The sequence below is a fragment of the Myxine glutinosa genome, chromosome 10 (genome assembly GCF_964187855.1).
Source record: "Myxine glutinosa chromosome 10, kmMyxGlut1.1, whole genome shotgun sequence".
NCBI lineage: Eukaryota > Metazoa > Chordata > Myxini > Myxiniformes > Myxinidae > Myxine > Myxine glutinosa.
In genome coordinates this window covers 89,122,473-89,142,994 of record NC_136270.1, presented here as the reverse complement: position 1 = coordinate 89,142,994, position 20,522 = coordinate 89,122,473, and the positions used below count along the sequence as shown (strand labels likewise).

General features: G+C 43.4%; 1 protein-coding gene and 1 long non-coding RNA gene across 3 annotated transcripts in view; both read right to left on the bottom strand.

Moving 5' to 3' along the window:
* Nucleotides 1–684: 684 nt before the first annotated feature.
* LOC144894067 (uncharacterized) lies at nt 685–1,383 on the bottom strand. Of its 2 annotated transcripts, none has more exons than XR_013624765.1 (2): nt 1,157–1,383; nt 685–878 (listed from the first exon to the last, which is right to left on the bottom strand). It is a non-coding gene; the product is annotated as an uncharacterized LOC144894067 (long non-coding RNA). The 2 variants fall into 2 exon arrangements; XR_013624766.1 differs by having other exon boundaries at nt 685–875.
* A 14-nt stretch (nt 1,384–1,397) lies between these two features.
* Nucleotides 1,398–20,522, bottom strand: part of UBE2Z (ubiquitin conjugating enzyme E2 Z) — a 69,317-nt gene continuing 50,192 nt past the window's right edge. Inside the window, exons 4-8 of the mRNA XM_068126576.2 lie at nt 20,082–20,193; nt 17,378–17,490; nt 5,024–5,114; nt 2,796–2,965; nt 1,398–2,036 (exon numbers count right to left, since the gene is read on the bottom strand). Coding sequence (XP_067982677.1) covers nt 1,973–2,036; nt 2,796–2,965; nt 5,024–5,114; nt 17,378–17,490; nt 20,082–20,193 — 550 coding nt within the window. The 3' untranslated portion in view covers nt 1,398–1,972. The remainder of the gene's footprint in view (nt 2,037–2,795; nt 2,966–5,023; nt 5,115–17,377; nt 17,491–20,081; nt 20,194–20,522) is intronic.

Genomic DNA, 20,522 nt, shown 5'->3' with positions numbered 1-20,522 from the left:
GCAAGAAAGAGCAATCAGAGATTACAGACCTTCGCCGGGACTTGTTTTGTGTGGTGTATTTTGTGTGGCTAATAAATAGAAGGATGCACTCAATAAGGTCGTTGATTGCAAACGAAAGGTCTAAATTATTTCATTGTAAATGTGTAAAAGGTCAAAGGTCTGAAAAAGTCTAAATGGGGATAAAGGGTCTTAAAACGTCTAAAGGGTCTAAAGGTCAAATAGGTCTACATGGTATTAAAAGGTCAGAAAGATGTGAAGGTCTAAAGGGTAGAAAGGAGTCTAAGGGTCTTCAGGGCTCTAAAGGGTCTTAGAAGTCTAAGAGTTCTAAAGGGTGTAATGGGGTCTATAGGATCTTGAGGATTTTAAAAGGGTCTAGAGGCATTTAGGGGTCTTGAAAGGTGTTAGGGGTCTAAAGGGTCTTAGGGCTCTAATGTAATTAATACACATACTCACGTTCTGTGCAGACAAACAGACCCAATTTTCTATAGGCTCTCCTCTGGCGAGGATAACAAGCTTCCATAAAACTGCTTGTTTGCAATTGTTTCTTGGATTTATTTTTAAAAACAATTGCAAACAAACTTCGTTTTCACCATGAAATTTCAGACTAACTTCAATAAAATGAAAACGAGCAATACCTTATGTATATCACAGCAGATTTTAAAAAAGGTGTCAGTAGATAGCATGTTCATACATACATTTTATTCATGGCAAAATTTTAAAGGTAAACATTATGCATTTCATATTCATCAAATGTAATGGCAAATGAGACCTGAAAGGATAGCCTAAAGGTGTGCACACTCATCTCTTGGTTTGAATCTCACCGCAGCCATAAACTGTCATCTTGACTTTGAACAAATTCCTGCTCCGCCTGACTCCTGCTAAGGCAACAGCACACCACCCGACATAAACTATGCCAAGAGACTGCTTGGACAGGACCAACGCTATAGTATGATGATGATGAGGATGATGATGATGATGATGATGATGATGATGATGTGGTAAATGAGAATAACTGATATCTATATTGGTAAACTGAAGCATATCCCATGGTACCAATGCACCCTAACCCTGTAGATACCTGGGTAGGCCAATGCATGGAGAGGGCAGAGGGTGCAAAACCAGAAAGGAGGTGGAAGAAGACAGAGAGGCCACTGACCTGTCAGCGATGGAAAAGTCATAGGTCGATAGGACTCAGCTTCTAATGGTATTGAAGGCCTTGGTTTCCACAGTGTAAAGCTGAGCAAGGTGCAGGGGAGCCAGCCCAGAGTACTCCATCAAGCTGCAGATGAAAGCCTTGCCGGTGATTGGAGTTCAGTTGTGCCAAGGAAGGAATTTGCATGAAGGAAGATGCAGAGATCGTTTTCACAAAGGAGGATGTAGACACTACTGACACAAGATTATAGACAGAGATATCTTTATTTAGGGATTATCAACACCTTCCATCTCCATTCCACCATTCATTAGAGAATAAAGATCGTCAGAACACTTGCAAAACATGCCACAAATAGAGTTGAATAACTTTACAGTAGCTCATTGGATATTTAATTGCTGTTAACATCATGGCAACAAACAACCATTCGCACTAATTACGACACATCTTGCAGTGCGGGTTAAACAGAAAAGTTGCAGATTTACAGATAATCAGCTTACAAGAGTTTTGTCAACGTGTGAATAAGAAAACGAAGGTAATGCAAGGACGGAAAACTAAAACATAACATTAGTTTTCTGCATCAAAATCGTGAAATGATCATGTGATAAAGCTTGGTTTTGCAATCAACTATTTGCTATGTATCGTATTATTTCACACGTTGGTTCGAGATCCCCTGCCCTCCCCCCCACCCTGTCCCCCTAAAAAAAAAACAAATGACAAAATATGACAATCTTTGGTGGTTGGATTTCTTTTTGTGTTCCAAGAGTCAAAAGTGGCAAAAATGAAGGACTTGCAGCATAATTAGTGTCGGGGAAACTGCACTCATCGACCGTTAATGCCGAGAGCCGTGTATTTGGAGCAAAGATTCGCCTTTCCGCAACAGATCCTGTACACACGCACAAACAAAACGCAAACACGTCATCCACTTCAAACCTGCCCGACTGCTCTACAAACCCCAGTGATGAAATACGGCGAGATGATTCCCACCGAAGACCCTCGTCTGATCAAACCGAAACATTTGGTTCTTTTCTGGCAAAACACGTCAGCATTTTACCCCAATATATAGCAGCTGCGAGCTGCTTGGAATGTCACGACCACCACCGGTAAAACATGAATTCCAGATTGTAATGCAATGCAGCGGAACAAATTGTAAATAACAGCAAAACTTCCTTCTGGAAGTTAGAAAAACAAGGTAAATAAAAATAACGACATCATGGCCTGGCACCACCATGGCTTACTGAAAGTTCACAGAGTATGTGATTTGTCCAAAAGCTGCCAAATGATGAATTTCTAAATGGAACACAAGTCAGACAGTGACTCTTGACAACCTCAAATGGAACAAACAGATTCCCAACAAAGTAATGTCTCTTAAAGTCTTCGACCAATTCCTGGGGAAAGAGTCACACCATATGAGATGTCCCCCGATTCTGAAGCTGGCGAAATCCAGGAAAGGGCACCTGTTCCCCTAAAACGAAAGAGGCCAAAAGGAACCTGCTTACCACTCCGAGTCCCACATACCCCCCTCCCCCCCCCCCCCCCACCCCAACAACATTTCTGTTTCAATGGAGCTGCTCATTTCCAAGTAGTTCAGACTGAACATTGCGTTCTCGACAGTGTCCAAGTGATGGGAATGAAGTCGACTCACGAGACGCTCCGCGTCTCGCTCTCTGTTCCCGATGTGCTACTGCTGCTGCTGTCCGAGTCAAGGTCAGAGAGCTTCTCATCGAAAGCATGGAGGATCCGCTGGCGCACAGCCCGGAGCCTTATCTGAAGGCCCTGGTAGTCAAACTGGCCACGCTTCTCACCAAATGGGTCCTAGTAGTGGGGAGAAGAGGGTGGGAGGGGGTAGAATGGCATCAAATAAAATGACAATTTTTTTTTTCCTTTCATTAAAAAAGGATAAATAAAAAAATAATAAGGAAAGAATTCAGACACTCAGTGCAGCAATTAGCAAATCTGTTTCTGTTCTCAGACTTGGAAGTGTGACATGTTATCAAGTGTGGTTCCAGGCACTCTCATATTACATAATCAACAACACAAACAACAGGCATTTTAAGGCCATTTTCCCTGCAAGAGCGGGGGTTAGCCTTGCGGTCCCCATGACAATCTTCTCCATTTTGCCCTATTTTCTGCATCTCTCCTTGTTAACCCCCTGGCCCGCATTTCTTCTTCGACCATCTTTAGCCAAGTCTTTCTCGGTCTTCCCCGTCCTCTACTTCCTTCTACATTCATTTCCATCACTCTTCTCAACCAGTCACTTTCATCCTTCCTCAACACATGACCAAACCATCTCAAACTGTTCCTCTTCACAGCATCAATCACAGGCTCCATTCCCATCATCTTTCGCAATTCATCATTTGTCTTCCTCTCTCTCAACAATACTCCGCACATCCACCGAACCATTCACATTTCCACCCTTTCCAGCCTTCGTTGCTGCTCTACGTTCATTACCCATGTCTCACTCCCATAAATCATAACACTTCTCACACATGCAGCATACACCTTTCCCTTCAGCTTGAACGACACTCCCCTCCTCATCAGCACGCAACTCAGTTCCCGAAACTTCTTCCATGCATATCTCACTCTAGCAACTGTTGCCGAGTCTGATCCACCTTCTCCATTCAGCATGTCTCCAAGGTAACAATATTACATAATTACATGATCATATTACATAATCGTACACCTTTTTATTGTTTCCAAACGTATATCATGTTTGGAACATGACTTGCATATCTGGCCGCTTCATCATACGACCCAGTTTGTTTGAAACCTCGTAATTCACCCACCATACTCACTCCCATCATGGACTCCCACCCTTTTATCTCTACAAGCGATTAAATTTCAACTTCACGTTAACCCTTCTTTTTTCATCACCACCTCTTTTCATATCCTAACCCTCTAAGAAGGAGGTTCACATCATTAAGGAGCAGAGTATAATGTGAGTATAGTATCTGCTTTCTAACTGGCCTGTTTCCTTCACAAATGGATGCCAACAGCCCCTCAGTGTGAAATCCTGCTTCGGTGCCTTGTTCTCGTCTAGTTTCAGATCCAGTATTTTGAAAGAGGAAGAGAGGGCGAGGGAGTCTAAATGTTTTAATGAGGGGAGAGGAGGAGGGGAGTCTAAATGTTTCACAGGGATGTCTATAGATGGCCAATATGCATGGGCATGTGGGGATAGGGTGGGGTGATGAGTTTAAACAATTACTTAAATTACGGTATAGTTACTGAACTAAGGTAGCGTACAAGAGGAGACAAAAAGGTGTGATCTCGCTCCCCTATGGATCCACCGGTGTTGTATATTATCTTCAAGAGGATACACACTTTTGTATACAGGATCGAGGCTCGTGAAAGAGCTAACATTTATCACACACAAAAAAAAATCAAACAGATACACAAAACATAAAATAAGGGTAGTGGTAGACAAGATGAGGAGAGAAGGGGAAGCACACAAACACAACATTTGAGAACAGGGAGATCTGTGGGAGAGCTTGGGGGGGGGGGGGGGGGAGGTGGCTTGGGGGGGAGGAGGCATGGGAGAAGTATAAAACACAAGGACACCAAGGACTTCCAGGACAGAAGTTGGTATTTCAAAAAAGTGAATCTGGGGTGAAATTAGCGGGGGTAGAAAAGATCAAGGTTTTGGATGGGGGAAGATAAGAGATGGTGGTGAACAGCTGTTTTAAAGACCTGGAGGAAGGAGTGGGTGAGCATTTAACTTTACATTTAATAACAGAACATTTATCTGTTCGCAAAACTTTGAGATTAAAAGAAAAAAAAATTGCATCTACAATTGCATCTGATGTATCCACTTTTCTGCGAGTGATAAAGTGTATCAAGGTCTCATAAAACAACCAAACTGACAAACACACAAACCTGCATCGCCTGTCCCTGCAAATGAAGCTTTTCTTTGCACGTTGTCTCATAGAAGTCATAGTAATCATGGAAGGATTTTCTCATGACACTCCTGAAATAAATAACACATTAATAAAAATCGCACCCGTGTCTGAAGGAAGTGGTTCAGTTTGGCATTTTCAATACGAAATCGGGAAAGCCTAGAAATGAACGAAACCATTTAGAACCCAAAACAATTACCCTTTAGAATCCATTAAAATTACCCTTTAGAATTACCCTTTAGAACCCATTACAATTACCCTTTAGAATCCCTTAGAACCCATGAGAATTACCCTTTAGAACCCATTAAAATTACCCTTTAGAACCCATCAGAACCTATTAAAATTACCCTTTGGAACCCATTAGAAGTACCCTTTAGAATCCCTTACAACCCATTACAATTACCCTTTAGAACCCATTAAAATTACCCTTTGGAACCAATTATAACCCATCAAAATTACCCTTTAGAACCCATTAAAATTAACCTTTAGAACCCATTATAACCTATTAAAATTACCCTTTAGAACCCATTAGAAGTACCCTTTAGAATCCCTTACAACCCATTATAATTACACTTTAGAACCCATTAAAATTACCCTTTAGAACCAATTATAACCCATTAAAATTACCCTTTAGAACCAATTAAAATGGCCCTTTAGAACCCATTAAAATTACCCTTTAGAACCCATTATAATCTATTAAAATTACCCTTTAGAACCCATTAGAGGTACCCTTTAGAACCCATTAAAATTACCATTTTGAACCAATTCGAACCCTTTAAAATTACCCTTGAGAACCAATTAAAATTTCCCTTTACTAGGGCATGCCCGTACTATATATATATCTAAAATTATATCCCCCCCCTCTATTTACATGAAATGGTTTGGTCCATTCGCAAAGCCAAAGCGAACGGCTTGCGAGTACGGTGACAATCCCCCCCCTCTATTTACATGAAATGGTTTGGTCCATTCGCAAAGCCAAAGCGAACGGCTTGCGAGTACGGTGACAATCCCCCCCCTCTATTTACATGAAATGGTTTGGTCCAAAGCGAACGGCTTGCGGAGTTTGGTAAATAAATCGCCATAGCTCGGTAACTACTTGTCCGATTAATATGAAACCTTGAAAAGGCACATCCTCAGGTCCCCAGCAATATACCTGGCAAGTTTCAAGTATATCGGACCCGTGGTTGTCGAGAAACAGCGGTCACAGACACACACACATACACACAGAGATTACTGGAATTATAGATAGATAACTGATGAAAATTGCCCTTTAAAACCCATTAAACTTACCCTTTATAATTATATCTCTTTGGAATTAAACACAGTGGGTTAGAAAGCAGCTTCAACACTTAACAAAATGAAATGATAATTATCTGATAATGATAATGATAAATGACACTTGATAAATAAACACAATGATAAATGACTAATGATAATGATATTCACAATGATAATGATAAATGACACTTCTGATTAAATTAGGGCTCTCTCTGAGAATAACAAAGCATCATTTTGGATACAACAACAACAACATGCATTTTAAGGCCATTTTCCCTGCGAGAGCGGGGGTTAGCCTTGCGGTCCCCATGACAATCTTCTCCATTTTGCCCTATTTTCTGCATCTCTACTTGTTAACCCCCTTTCCCGCATTTCTTCTTCCACCATCTTCAGCCAAGTCTTTCTCGGTCTTCCCCGTCCTCTACTTCCTTCCACATTCATTTCCATCACTCTTCTCAACCAGTCACTTTCATCCTTCCTCAACACATGACCAAACCATCTCAACCTGTTCCTCTTCACAGCATCAATCACAGGCTCTATTCCCATCATCTTTCGCAATTCATCATTTGTCTTCCTCTCTCTCAACGATACATTGCACATCCACAGAACCATTCGCATTTCCACCCTTTTCAGCCTTCGTTGCTGCTCGACGTTCATTACCCATGTCTCGCTCCCATAGATCATAACACTTATCACACATGCAGCCTACAACTTTCCCTTCAGCTTCAACGACACTCCCCTCCTCATCAGCACGCCACTCAACACATCTCACTCGAGCAACCGTTGCCGAGTCTGATCCACCTTCTCCATTCAGCATGTCTCCGAGGTAGCAAAATGTTTTCACACCTTCCAGCTTCACGCCGTCTCCAAGATCCAACTCAACATTTCCTCCATCTGCAGCTCCCTCTGTGCACACCTTACATATGAATGTAGCTGCCACACTGGTTAATGACCCTTTCAGACCACTACATTTTTTATGAACCCACTCATTGCACATTGTACATTGAATGGAGTTCACTCCGACACCCTTCCTGCACACAGCACATGGCCACTTCCCAGTTCTTTCCACCTCACCACATGCTTTACCACTTGCCATCACCTTTGTCTTTCCTATATTCACCTTCAGACCTTTTGTCTCCATACATTCCTTCCACTTGTTCATCTTTTCCTTCAGTCCATCCATACTTTCCGCAATCAACACCAGATCATCTGCATACAACAACTCCCACGGTAAACCCTCCTTTACGTTCTGAGCCAGCACCTCCATCACAGCTACAAATAGTAGTGGACTTAGTACCGACCCCTGATGCACTCCCACCTTCACTTCAAACTCATCACTGTTCCCGTCCTTCCTCCTTACAGCTGTGCGTGCTCTTTTGTACATTGCCATCACTACTCTGATCAACCATTCCTCCACTCCTAACTTCCTCAATGCCCATGTCAATACTTCGCGTGGAACCCTATCGAATGCTTTCTCCAGATCAACAAACCCAAGAAACAGCTTCTTCCTCTTCTCCATGTACTTCTCCTGCAACTGCCTCACAATAGAGAGCGCATCTGTCGTTCCTCTTCCTGGCATAAATCCAAACTGCATTTTGTCGATCTTCACCTTCTTCCTTATCCTCCTCTACAACACCCTTTCCAATACCTTCATTCCATGCTCCAATAACTTTATCGCTCGGTACGAGCCACACTCCAGAGGGTCAACTTTCCCCTTGTATAGAGGGACGAGGGTACTCGGTTCCCAATCCACTGGAATGCGGCCTTGTTTCACCAGCAGATTACAGGTCTCTGTCATTCTCTTCACACCCCAACTTCCTGCTGCCGTCAACATATCTCCCACAACTCCCGTCGGCCCTCGAGCTTTTCTACTCTTCATTGCTTTTATCGCTTCCTCAACTTCCTTCTCAGTTATCTTCTCTGCCGATCCTAAAACTGGGTTGCTCTCGATGTTGCCATCCCATTCATTCTCTGAATTCAACAGCATTTCCATATATCTTTTCCAGCTTCCGCTAATTCCATCTGGGTCCACAACGATTTGTCCCACTTCATCCTTCAAGCAACTCACCCCCATCACATCACACCTCTCTTTCGCTATCTGCTTTGCAATCCTGAATACCGCTCTCTGACCCTCTTCCGAATCCAAGCTTTCTCCGAACATTTTCCGACATGCCTCCTGCGCCTTTGCTATCTCTTTCTTTGCAGCCTTCTTGGCTGCCTTATAACTTTCATGCCCTGCTTTTTCTGCTCCGGTACCCTTTGCCTTCTGTCACTCCTTGAACTTCTTCCTCTTCTCGTCAATCCTCTTTCCAACTTCCTCAACCCACCACCATGTTTTCGAGTGCCTCGGTGGTCCTTTTGTCCATCCACATACCTCACCAACAGCTCCCAACAGACTATCTTTCATTGACATCCAACCATGTTCAAGCTCAACCACATCATCCTCTACCCTACCCAGCATCTCTTTTACTGCCTCCCTTACTGTCACCTCTTTCAACCTCCACACCTTCATTCTCGGTTGGTACTTCACCCGCCGAGCTCTCCTCGCACCTTTCACCCTTATGTCGCAGACAACCAAGTGGTGCTGTGAAACAGCCTCCTCCCCCGGGATCACCTTTGTGTCCCGGAGGTGCCCCCTATCTCGCCTACGCACCATCAGGTAGTCAACGGTTGTCGGCGACCCACCTGACGTGTATGTAACAAGCTTATTATCCACTTTCTGGAACTGAGTATTACAAATGAACAAATCAGCTCCATCAACAAACTCCAAAATCCTTTCACCTAATCCATTTCTCACACCATATCCGTAACCCCCATGAACTCCCTCAAAACCGTCCATACTCCTTCCCACATGTCCATTTAGGTCTCCTCCTACCACAACAACTTCCTCATCTTTCACGTTTTCCATCAGCTTCTCTATCGCACACCAGAACTTGTCCTTCTCTTCATCGCTCCGACCAACCTGCGGAGCATATCCCAAGATGACGTTCACCAAGAGCTTTCCAATCATCATTTTCACCAACATCAACCTTTCACTCACTCTAGTCACACTCATCACACTGTCTACAAACTCAGAAAACAGGACACCAACACCATTCACGTCCTCTGGGCACCCTTGCCACACAAACTTGTATTTCTGTCCCTGCCTACCCTTCACCATTCTCACACCACTTCCCTTCCATCTCATCTCTTGCACACAACGTATGTCCACTCTTCTTCTGATCAATACTTCCACCACTTTTCCTGATCTCCCTGTCATTGTCCCTTCATTCCATGTCCCGAACCTCAGAAACCGATCTCCACTTCGGGCTGTACCCTGCCCATATGTAGTTGTAATTGTCATGGTTCTCTTTTTGAGGCAATGTTTTTATGGCCTGATGCCCTTCCTGACGCCAACCCTCTTAGTCGCCTCTTACGACACGCAGGATATGGTGCACCTATTCTAACCAGGGTCCACACCGGGAATCGGGATTTTGGATGACAAAACATTATTGTTGCTAAATGAATGGAGGTGGCCATCCAGCTTAGACTTTGGAATGAAAACCAGGAAGAATATTTGCAAGCAAACTTGGGAGGGGAGGAGAATGGGATAATGGGATATAGCTGTGAGCATACGTATGGAACTTGTTTTGATATCACTCATCTACTTACTGAAATTGTTGCTTATAGTTCACTTGGAGATGGCTAGGATGGTTCAAATCTTCCTGATGGAAGTTTCTACTACAGTACAGCTGGTGACTATCCCAAGTTAGAATCTTGTTAGCGTTTTTCTTCTGAGACATGATGCCCTGAAACTGATCACCAAGGCTGTTCCCTAACTCTTAATACTGCATGCACTAATGATATTCACATTTAGGCACATGAGAAAGACTGGAAATTTTCTAGACTTGAAAAAGATGTTCCAAGACATTTGGTTGGATAGAGTCGTGGAACTAAGCCTGACATTACACAAAATAAAAATAAACTAGAGCAATGCGACCCCTCGCCAATATGCCTCCGCAGAATCCCACAATGGGTATATGTCCTCGTTAACTGTCCTAAAAATAAACAAGTTTGATTTAAATCCCTTCAGATGTTTTCAAGGATCACATTTTCACCAGCCATGACAAGTTTCACATCGATCGGTGAAGCAGTTTCAGAGAAGGGATTTTTTTAAATATCGGCTTTTAAGCTAATATGGCTGCCACACCACGTGACATATAACCATAAAAATGCACACTCTGCATATGTATGGGTAGGGGATCATGTTTGTGAAGTTTTGTGTTGATCGGATAAGGTTCGTTTTTCTATCCAAGATGGCTGCCAAACCACGTGACCTACGGACATCATAATTTTCAAACTATATGCAACAATGGTGTTAGATGATATTTGTAAAATTTGTGACTATTTATTTGTGACAATAAAATTGTATTTGTGACTTAACGGGAGTAGAAAAGATCAAGGTTTTGGATGGGGGAAGATAAGAGATGGTGGTGAACAGCTGTTTTAAAGACCTGGAGGGAGGAGTGGGATTGAAGAGAGTGAGGGAGTTTGTTCCAAAGGCAGGAGAAAAGACGAATGAAAGAGTGAAGGTGAGCAAAGAGTCTTGATTTTGACAGTTTCACCATGAGAGGGTTGCTGGCAGATCTTGTGCGACCTGCAGGAATATTTGGGGGACAGAGCACAGACAGAGCTGGGGGAGCTAGGCCGGAGAGGAGTCGGTAGAAGACAGAAAGACCACCAACCTGCCTGTGGTGAGTGAGTGAAAGGCCCTCAGAGTTAGCTTCATCGTGGGAGATTCCAGGCTTTGGAGGCCTGCTTGGAAATGTGGTTTTCCCATGAAAGATCATGGCAGATTGCGAGACCCAAAAGCTTGAGTGACAGAACTTCTTCGAGACAATCGTTGAGAAAGTAGATGGGAGGGTTGTCCAGTCGATCTTGTCGGAGAGACATAGTGAGAGTGTGAGATTTGTCAGGATTGAAAGACATGTTCCACTTGTTTGACCAGTCTGTGATTTTGTCCAGGTCTGCAGAGAGTGAGGAGGCTGCAGACTGCCGATCTGAGGGATGAGGTATGGAGCGCCAGAGAGTGGAGTCCTCAGCAAAGAGACAGAGAGGATTTTCCAGAGTCAGAGAGATCATTGATGAAGACCAGAAAAAGCACAGGGTCCAGGACACTGCCTTGGGGAACTCCAGCCTGAACCGGAAGGGGATTTTTTTTTTTTTTTTTTGTATATTGAATCGAGGCTCGTGAAAGAGCTAACATTGATTTCACAAACAAATCAACCAGACAAACAAAATATATAAAAAGAGGGAGCAGAAGACAAGATGGGGAGAGAAGGGGAAGCACACAAACACAACATTTGAGAGCAGGGAGATGTGTGGGAGGGAGAGGACTTGGGGGGAGGTGGCGTGGGAAGGGGGGGGGGGGGTGGGAGAAGTATAAAACACAAGGACACCAAGGACTTCCAGGACAGAAGTTAGTATTTCAAAAAAGTGGATTTGGGGTGAAATTAGCAGGGGTAGAAAAGATCAAGGTTTTGGATGGGGGAAGATAAGAGATGGTTGTGAACAGCTGTTTTAAAGACCTGGAGGGTGGAGTGGGATTGAAGAAAGTGAGGGAGTTTGTTCCAGAGGTGGGAGAAAAGAGGAATGAAGGAGTGAAGGTGAGCAGAGAGTCTTGATTTTGCCTGTTTAACCATAAGAGGGTTGCAGGCAGATCTTGTGCGACCTGGAGGAATATTTGGGGGACAGAGCCCAGAGAGAGCTGGGGGGAGGCAGGGGCAAGGCCAGAGAGGAGTCGGTAGAAGACGGAAGGACCACCAACCTGCCTGCGGTGAGTGAGTGAAAGGCCCTTGGAGTTCGCTTCATCGTGGGAGATTCCAATGATTCTGAACGCTTTGGTTTCAACAGCGTGAAGACGAGTAAGGTGTGAGGCAGGAGCACCAGCCCAGAAAGGAGAGCAGTATTCCATTGAGCTGCGGATGAAAGCCTTGTATGTGGTGAGGAGCTCAGGTGTGCCAAGGAAGGACTTCGCACGACAGAGGATGCCCAGTCGGCGACTCGCTTTGGAGGCCAGATTTAAAATGTGGTTTTCCCAGGAAAGATCATGGCAGATAGTGAGACCCAAAAGCTTGAGTGACAGAACTTCTTGGAGAGGATTATTCAGAAGGTGGATGGGAGGGTTGTCCAGTTGGTCTTTTCGGAGAGACATCGTAAGAGTGTGCGATTTGTCAGGATTGAAAGACATGTTCCACTTGTTTGCCCAGTCTGTGATTTTGTCCAGGTCTGCAGAGAGTGAGGAGGCTGCAGACTGCCGATCTGAGGGATGAGGAATGGAGCGGCAGAGAGTGGAGTCATCAGCAAAGAGATCGAGAGGATTTTCAAGAGAGTCGGAGAGATCATTGATGAAGAGAGCAATTTACTTTGGAAGAATTCCCAGGATGAGTTGATGTCAGAGGCGGTAGAGATGGGAGACCAGTCCAGATGATTGATGGCTGCTTGAAGACCGTGCCAGTTGGCCTGAGTGAAATGCCAGACTCGTCGACGCTGAGGAGGCTCTCTGAGAATGGTCAGAGAGATGTCCACTTTAACAAGCACATGATCAGATGAGCCGATTGGAGCAGAAGAAGAGCCGCAGACATTTTGAGGGAAGTTAGTCATAACCAAGTCCAGAAGAGAAGATGCTGCGTTGACTGAGATCCAGGTCGGGAAATTGACAGATTGTGTCAGCCCCAGTGAGTCGCAGAAGTCCTTTGCTGAAGAGCCATGGCTGGTGAGAGAGGTACCCACACCCAGCCAACTGGCATGGTGACAATTGAAATCACCACATATGAGGAAGAGAGAGTTGGGATGGGTAGATAGAAGTTGGTCCATATTATCAGACAGCGAGATGTAGATTGAGTCATCACTGTTTGGTGGACGGTACAACACACATATGAACAAAAGGTGGGAGCGAAGGGGAAGCCGTAGCCAAAGGTATTCCTGGGGGTGAGGTGGAGAGAGGGCAGTGCAGGGCGAGTGAGGAAGAGAGTTTTTTTTATAAAGATAGCAACCCCACCTCCAGGACGAGGCTCAGGTCCATCATACCGGAAGAGGGAGTAACCTGGGAGAGATACCAAGGAATCAGAGACATCATGAAGGATGAAAGTTTCTGTTAAGCAGATCATGTCTGGTTTGCCAGAAGCAACCTGTATGGAGAGATCAGTCAAGTTTGAGCGAAGGCGCTGGATGTTTGAGGTCCATACCGTTAATGAAGAGGAAGGGGGAGCATCGGATACAGAACAGGGGGGGGGGGGGGGGGTAGGGTAAGATGTGGAAGAGGAGGGAGAGGTAGGGAGAGCTGTTGAAGGTGTGTCAGAGATTTCAGAATAGCTTGGAGAAAGGGAAGAATGGGGCGGACAAAAGGTTTGATGGTGATTGGGTGAGGCGCAGTGAGGTGTTATTTGAGGAGGGGGAAGAGCGAGGCAGAAGGTTGGGGGAGATGAAGGTGAAAGTTGGAAGGGGGAAGAAGCGGGGAGGACGCTTTGAGGAGGAGGGGTGAGAGGGGAGTCTAGGAGGGGAGGAGCGAGGGAGAGTCTCAGAGGGGAGGGGTGTAGGGGGAGTTTCGGAGGGAAGGGGCAAGGGGGGAGATTTGAAAGGGATGGGTGATGGGGAAGATTTGGAGGGGAGGGGCAAGGGGGTAGATTTGGAGGGGAGGGGTGATGGGGAAGTTAGGGGAGGGGTGATGGGGAAGTTTTGGAGGGGAGGGGTGATGGGGAAGTTTTGGAGGGAAGGGGTGATGGGGAAGATTTGGAGGGGCAGGGCAAGGGGGAAGATTTGAAAGGGATGGGTGATGGGGAAGATTTGGAGGGGAGGGGCAAGGGGGAATACTTGAAAGAGATGGGTGATGGGGAAGATTTGGAGGGGAGGGGCAAGGGGGTAGATTTGGAGGGGAGGGGTGATGGGGAAGTTTTGATGGGGAGGGGTGATGGGGAAGTTTTGGAGGGGAGGGGTGATGGGGAAGTTTTGGAGGGAAGGGTGATGGGGAAGATTTGGAGAGGAGGGGTGACATTGGATTTTGAAAAGTGTACGATTAATGGGAAACGAACATTTATTGCAAAATTAGTTTCTTGAGACTTTCGAGTCAAAAATACGTTTTTTGAGGATGCTGAAGGAGGGGTGGAGTGCAGGAGAGTTTCGGGAATGTAGAAAAAAGGAACTGTAAGAGATGGAACTTTTTTTTGGAATGAATAGATTTGGTGAGCAAGTCGAAAGCATCCTTTTATAGAAGAAGAAGAAAAAGGTGTTATAATATACGACAGAATACAGTTCTTCAGGGGAATGTTTAAACATTTTTAACGTCATCACGTGATCACGAACAACGTGATCGAAGAACGAACGAACAAATAAGAACAACGAATAAACGAATAAGAACAGAGAAGGAAAAATTTTTTTTTTTTTTGAGTTGAGATTTTAAACAAGGAAGTATGGGGTGAAAGACTGGGACAAAAACAGAGCGAAAGTAATTGCAGCGCAATTGACGAACCGCTGAGAGAAAAACAAAGCCTCAAGGTCGGACACGGTAGCCTACTAGGCCTCAGAATACATGACACGAATTAACCGACGATTTTGTATACATGTATGAAAAATTAACACCGAGAATCTTACTAAAGACACACTCACTATAGGTACACACACCGAAAAATAGATACAGTTTCGACAAAAACACAATTGTGGAAAAATTACTTAACTTCGAAAGCGTGAGCGCATAGACAGCTTCGAAAAGACGTCGAGAGGAGAGAAATCGTCGGGAGATGAGAGAAATCCATTTCAGGGGACACGTTGAGTACGACCAGAGAGGAAGTCCGCCAGCCATGCGTGGAGATTTCCATGGATACCATCGGAGGAGAGTTTGGTGAGCAGAGCGGGGTGCTAGACTGCATCGAAGGCACATGATGTGTCAAGGGAAACGGCTCTAATTTCCTGTTTGACATTGAGGACCTCCATCCATTGTTGAGACAGCAGAAGCAGCGTGTCCAGAATAGGTCTGAATCCAAATTGATGATCAGAGATCAAACCAATGGAGAAGAGGAAGGATTTGATATCCGAAGCAATGATGGATTCCATGACTTTGCTGATAATTGGGAGCAGGCTGATTGGTCTGTAGTTGCAAGGATCTGTTTTTGCACCTTTTTTGTGTAAAGCGGTGATGTTGGCTGATTTCCAAGCTGATGGCAGATGACCTTGAGCAAAATAGAGGGTGAAGAGAACAGAGAGAGGGTGTGAAAGAGCGGCCAAGCAGGATTTTAGGACCCGTGGGCTGATGCCGTCTGGTCCAGTTGCAGAATCAGAGTCGAGGATTGACAGAAACTTCTCCACCTTGTCAAGAGAGAAGAATACAGAGTCCAGGAGCAGCTCGGTACGACTGGGTACGGTGGATACAGAGAGAGAGACGGGTTTGGGACACAATATTTTGAAGCAAACACAGAGTTGAGGCATTCCAGTGCTCTTTTGAGTACTTGAAAGTAAATTGTGGTTGTCATCGTCCTCTGCGAAGTGATCAGCTTTGGTGTTTTCGGCATCACGCTGAAATGTGATCGGTGATTATAACGTGGGAACGAAAGTGCGACATTATTTTCAAATTGCACCGCAAATCTTTAGACCACATGTCATAGTTTACAATATTCGAAGATGTGCTTGCCACAAAGATAGTAAAACAGTTATCAGAAATCAGGCCGCCGCCGACCAACGAATGTTGCAACAGGTGAGAACACAGCAAAAATTGTGCTCAGAGAAAATTGAGGCTTGATTACTCGTTAATTATCACACGTGCGAAGTGCAAAGAAGGGTTAGGCAGCAATTGGTTCACTCTGTTTGTCTATAGGTGTCAGTCTATGATCGAGGAACTACTTCATTTCAATTGAATTTTATATTTTGAACACTGTAGAACACAAATCGGAACAGGCACCTGCAATTTAGCAGTACTTTGGACAAAATTTTTACAAAATATTACATTTTACACATCTCGACCAATCAAATTTTGCCGCTCGCTTTCAGAGTTATTTAGACAAAATCGCAACTCGTAGTAAATTTGTTTACTACGAGTGCTCGGATTGTCGTTGTATCGACTCCGTATAGTGCGGAGTATCATTGAGAGAGAGGAAGACAAATGATGAATTGCGAAAGATGATGGGAATATTGCCTGTGATTGATGCTGTGAAGAGTAACAGGTTGAGATGGTTTGGTCATGTGTTGAGGAAGGATGAAAGTGACTGGTTGAGAAGAGTGATGGAAATTAATGTAGAAGGAAGTAGAGGACGGGGAAGACCGAGAAAGACTTGGCTAAAGATGGTGGAAGAAGAAATGCGGGCAAGGGGGTTAACAAGGAGAGATGCAGAAAATAGGGCAAAATGGAGAAGATTGTCATGGGGACCGCAAGGCTAACCCCCGCTCTAGCGGGGAAAATGGCCTTAAAATGCATGTTGTTGTTGTTGTTGAGTGCTCGGATTACTACGATTGTGCTCGGAAATACAAAGCAAGAGTTGAAAAGTCCCTTCCCATGTCTTTTTTCTCAAGACTGCACAGGGTAAGGCGTTTTATGAACTCTCCAGTTTGCCCATGCATCAAAATGCACAAACGTAACCGACGAAAAGAAAATTGATCGCTAAAGATACAAATACATTTGCTCAAAACATAGGAAATATTTTTCACAAAATGTCAAAGTCAAACACACTGTGAAATTGTGGCTGAAATTTGAACATGAAATTTGAACATGGAACAAATTCCAAGATTGATTTTAGGCATATGTGGGAGAAACGTTGAATTAACTAAACGGAAGTTATGTGGAAAAGCAAGAAAAGCAAAAGTTATGTGGCTGGATCTTTAGGAATAAAGACGTTATGGCCCAACAAGTTTTACTTATAGGGCAACCCTCATACATTTCCATGTGTTGAGCAATACAATTGTTCCAAGTCTTTCAAAATCACTACAGAAAACTCTATCCATCAAGGTTGTTTCACATTGCACACTATTTCAAGAATGGAATGGGTAAACTCAACGACTTTGATGCTTGAACCATCATAGCACTAGGTCTTACAGTAAAGACTCTGGACTGGGAGAGCGCCCCTCAAGCATATCGCAAACAGCGACTCGAATTGCTTCATGCCTGATGCACTCGTTATAGCGTTTGCTGTCTCCTGAATGGCGTTCCTAAAAATAAAAATAAAAATACACAAATGAAAACAGACATTGCAAATAAACATTAAACAGGCCTCTCAGCATTGATAACCAAATGCATAATCAAATTTACATCAACACTGAGATTCACACACTGGGATAAAAATTCACAATGAGAATTACATTTTCACAATTGGATAAATTATCGTGTCGTTCATCGAAAATATGCAATAATTTGCTTGCCGTGTCAAAACTATGACACCGATCTAGAGATAGTGATTTTCGAAGAGAATGGACGGAATTCACCGAATGGGTGACTTGAAATAGAAAACCAAAAATGACACCGTAAAACAGGAAGTATTAAACTACAGAAAAAGACAGGATTAGGTCAAATTACAAATAAAATACCCACTATATCGTGTGTGCGTTCCACTACAGACTTAATTCCCACAGCGTAATTACGAAAAGTAGTAAAAATAAATAAATACATCGCCAAGGGGCATTCCGCAGATGGTTTTGAATACGAAACTTGAGGAAAATTGTATTTCTTTTCTCAATACAAATAATAATTTCAATACAAAAAACAGGGTCACAAACAAGTGCTTCCTTTTCCATTGATAACATGAAACAAAATGTATTTTTACCTACGAAATGTCGCAAGTCTACAAGAGCTTCGGGTTGCTGTTGTTGTTGGTCGATTTTTGAAATGTGCACCCATTGTTTGGACAGCTGCTGGACCACACCCACACCTGTCGCTTGACTCCACCCACCATAGCACGGAGACAAAATTGTAGGCTGTCATCTTGGTTTTCTGGTGGGCCTAACACATTCGGCCTGTAGGCCTCTGCTGATTATACACTGCCCGGGTTTGTTGCATCAGACTTCCATTGGCTTTGTTTGTCGCGCGCTATTCACGATGAGGTACCCCCAAAAAATCGAATCGTATGTCGATGATTAATAAGGTTTAATCAAGCCCATCAGCATGCACAGTATATCAGACACACGGTAATCAAGCGCTACATTACGTTACATAATCAAGCATTATGCGATGCAAATTACTAAAAATAAAAAAATAAAAACGGGGAAAAAAAAAAGTTGTGTAATTTTAGAAAGGCCCCATATTGGGGTTAAGCAATCCGTGACTGCGTGACAAATCAGCTCATTCTGATATAACAGTGGGGAGGGTGACACGGATGAGAGGTGTCGAGTTAATCTTTTAATAGCGCATTAAATATGTTTCCCAATCGTGCTGTTCACCCATCTTTTAAGAGTGCTTTAAATGTGCATTTCCCAATTGGCCCATTACTGGACTTTGTGTTTCAGGCTGTGACCACAGTGAGTTCATTCATGTTTGAAACATAATTTAGGTTTATTTTGGAAACGGAAAGGCATTTTTGTTGAAACGGAACTACACTGGCTCTACCTGACCGATCCTGTCAGAAATAAAATGATAACTAGAAAGAGCAATCAGAGATTGCAGACCCTTGCCAGGACGTGTTCTCAGTGGTTTTTAAGGCTTTTGTGTTTAAACAAATATGGCGGCCGAACCACATGACCGATGACGTTTTCATTATTTTTTTTCTCCAACAATTTATCCCTAGATGATGCTCAAGAAATTTCATCTTGATCGGATGAAGTTTTGTACTTGTCGAATTATGACGTCATAATGGAGGCACCTATGACATCATCATTAACAGATGTTATTCCACATGGAGAGTTCTTTACAATGAGCCATGTCTCAATTTTTCCTATGCAGCACTTTTAGAGATATAGAGGTGCAAAGTATTTAGGTTTTTCCAAGATGGCGCCCATACCACGTGACCTATGGTGTCATAATTATCATTAAACAAGACTGAAAGTCCAACAGCGGCGTAGCCGGGCTTGTAATATATTATAAACCACAAACACACATGATTAGCTTTTTAAACAGTCGCTAATGCTGTTTATAACATTAAACAAAGAAATTTGGAGGAATCCAGACATCCATGAGGTAAGTTTTACTTACAGAACTGAGGGAAGATCTATTGTAATCTATATACCCCACAAGGGTTGGGTACGTACCGTTTTGTTGGAAGAGACGTTTTTATTTGATGTCATTTTAACAATCGGTTTGTTTGTGTTTCACATTGATTGAAAAACGTAAAGGTAGAGCATGGCGATTGTGATATATGACAGGTTCGACGATATGTTCGGCATGAACGGCATATAAATCAAAATGGCGGTGTGCGGAGAGTCAGCCGCCATACCACCGTAATGACATCAGATGTAATCACATCACCCTGTCATGTGACTAGATCCTCAGCTCTGATTGGTTTGAGGAGACATACATACAGATGGACAAACACTGTTTTAGACGGCTTTGCCCTATGGGCTACGCCGTAAAAATTATACAGGTGGAGTTGCACCTATGGTGAAAATTTCCTGTCAATCGGTCCAAAGGTTGCAGAGAAAATCATATTTATTCTGTGCGGACAAACAAACAAACAAACAAACAAAAAGACAGACAGACAAACAAACGGACTCAAATGCAATACCCTCTCCTCAGGCAAGGGTAATTAATCTTTGATTTAAGAAAATATAAAATGAATTGGGGAGCAGTGACACAGTAAATATGTAAATAATACCTGCTCAAAACCTGGCTCATTATGATATGGGTTCTCTGTCATCAACGACTGGATAGAGATCAACACTGAAGAGATGCTTTGTGCAGGGCTCCAGGCCGGACCAGACCATGTCCTGGGTGATAAAACCAAAATTCAGTGTTTTTTCATTCTCAAAATTTTAAGAATAAAGTACTAAAAGTCAGTAAAAGATACAATTGAAACTTTTCCGTCAAGTTTGATGATACATTTTATCAAAGTAAAAAAGGGCCATTAAAAAAAAATCTGTCATCCTATTCTTTGCCATTCAACAACTACAATGTCAGACTACAAAAATGTAATTTAGCAAAGAGCAATTCACATCACAGAAAGTTTGGCCTTTTAGGCCCGGATATCTGAAATTAAAAGCCTGTCTACGAATATGTTCATGAGAAGTGAAAAACAATGGAAAGAGTGACAGTGTCA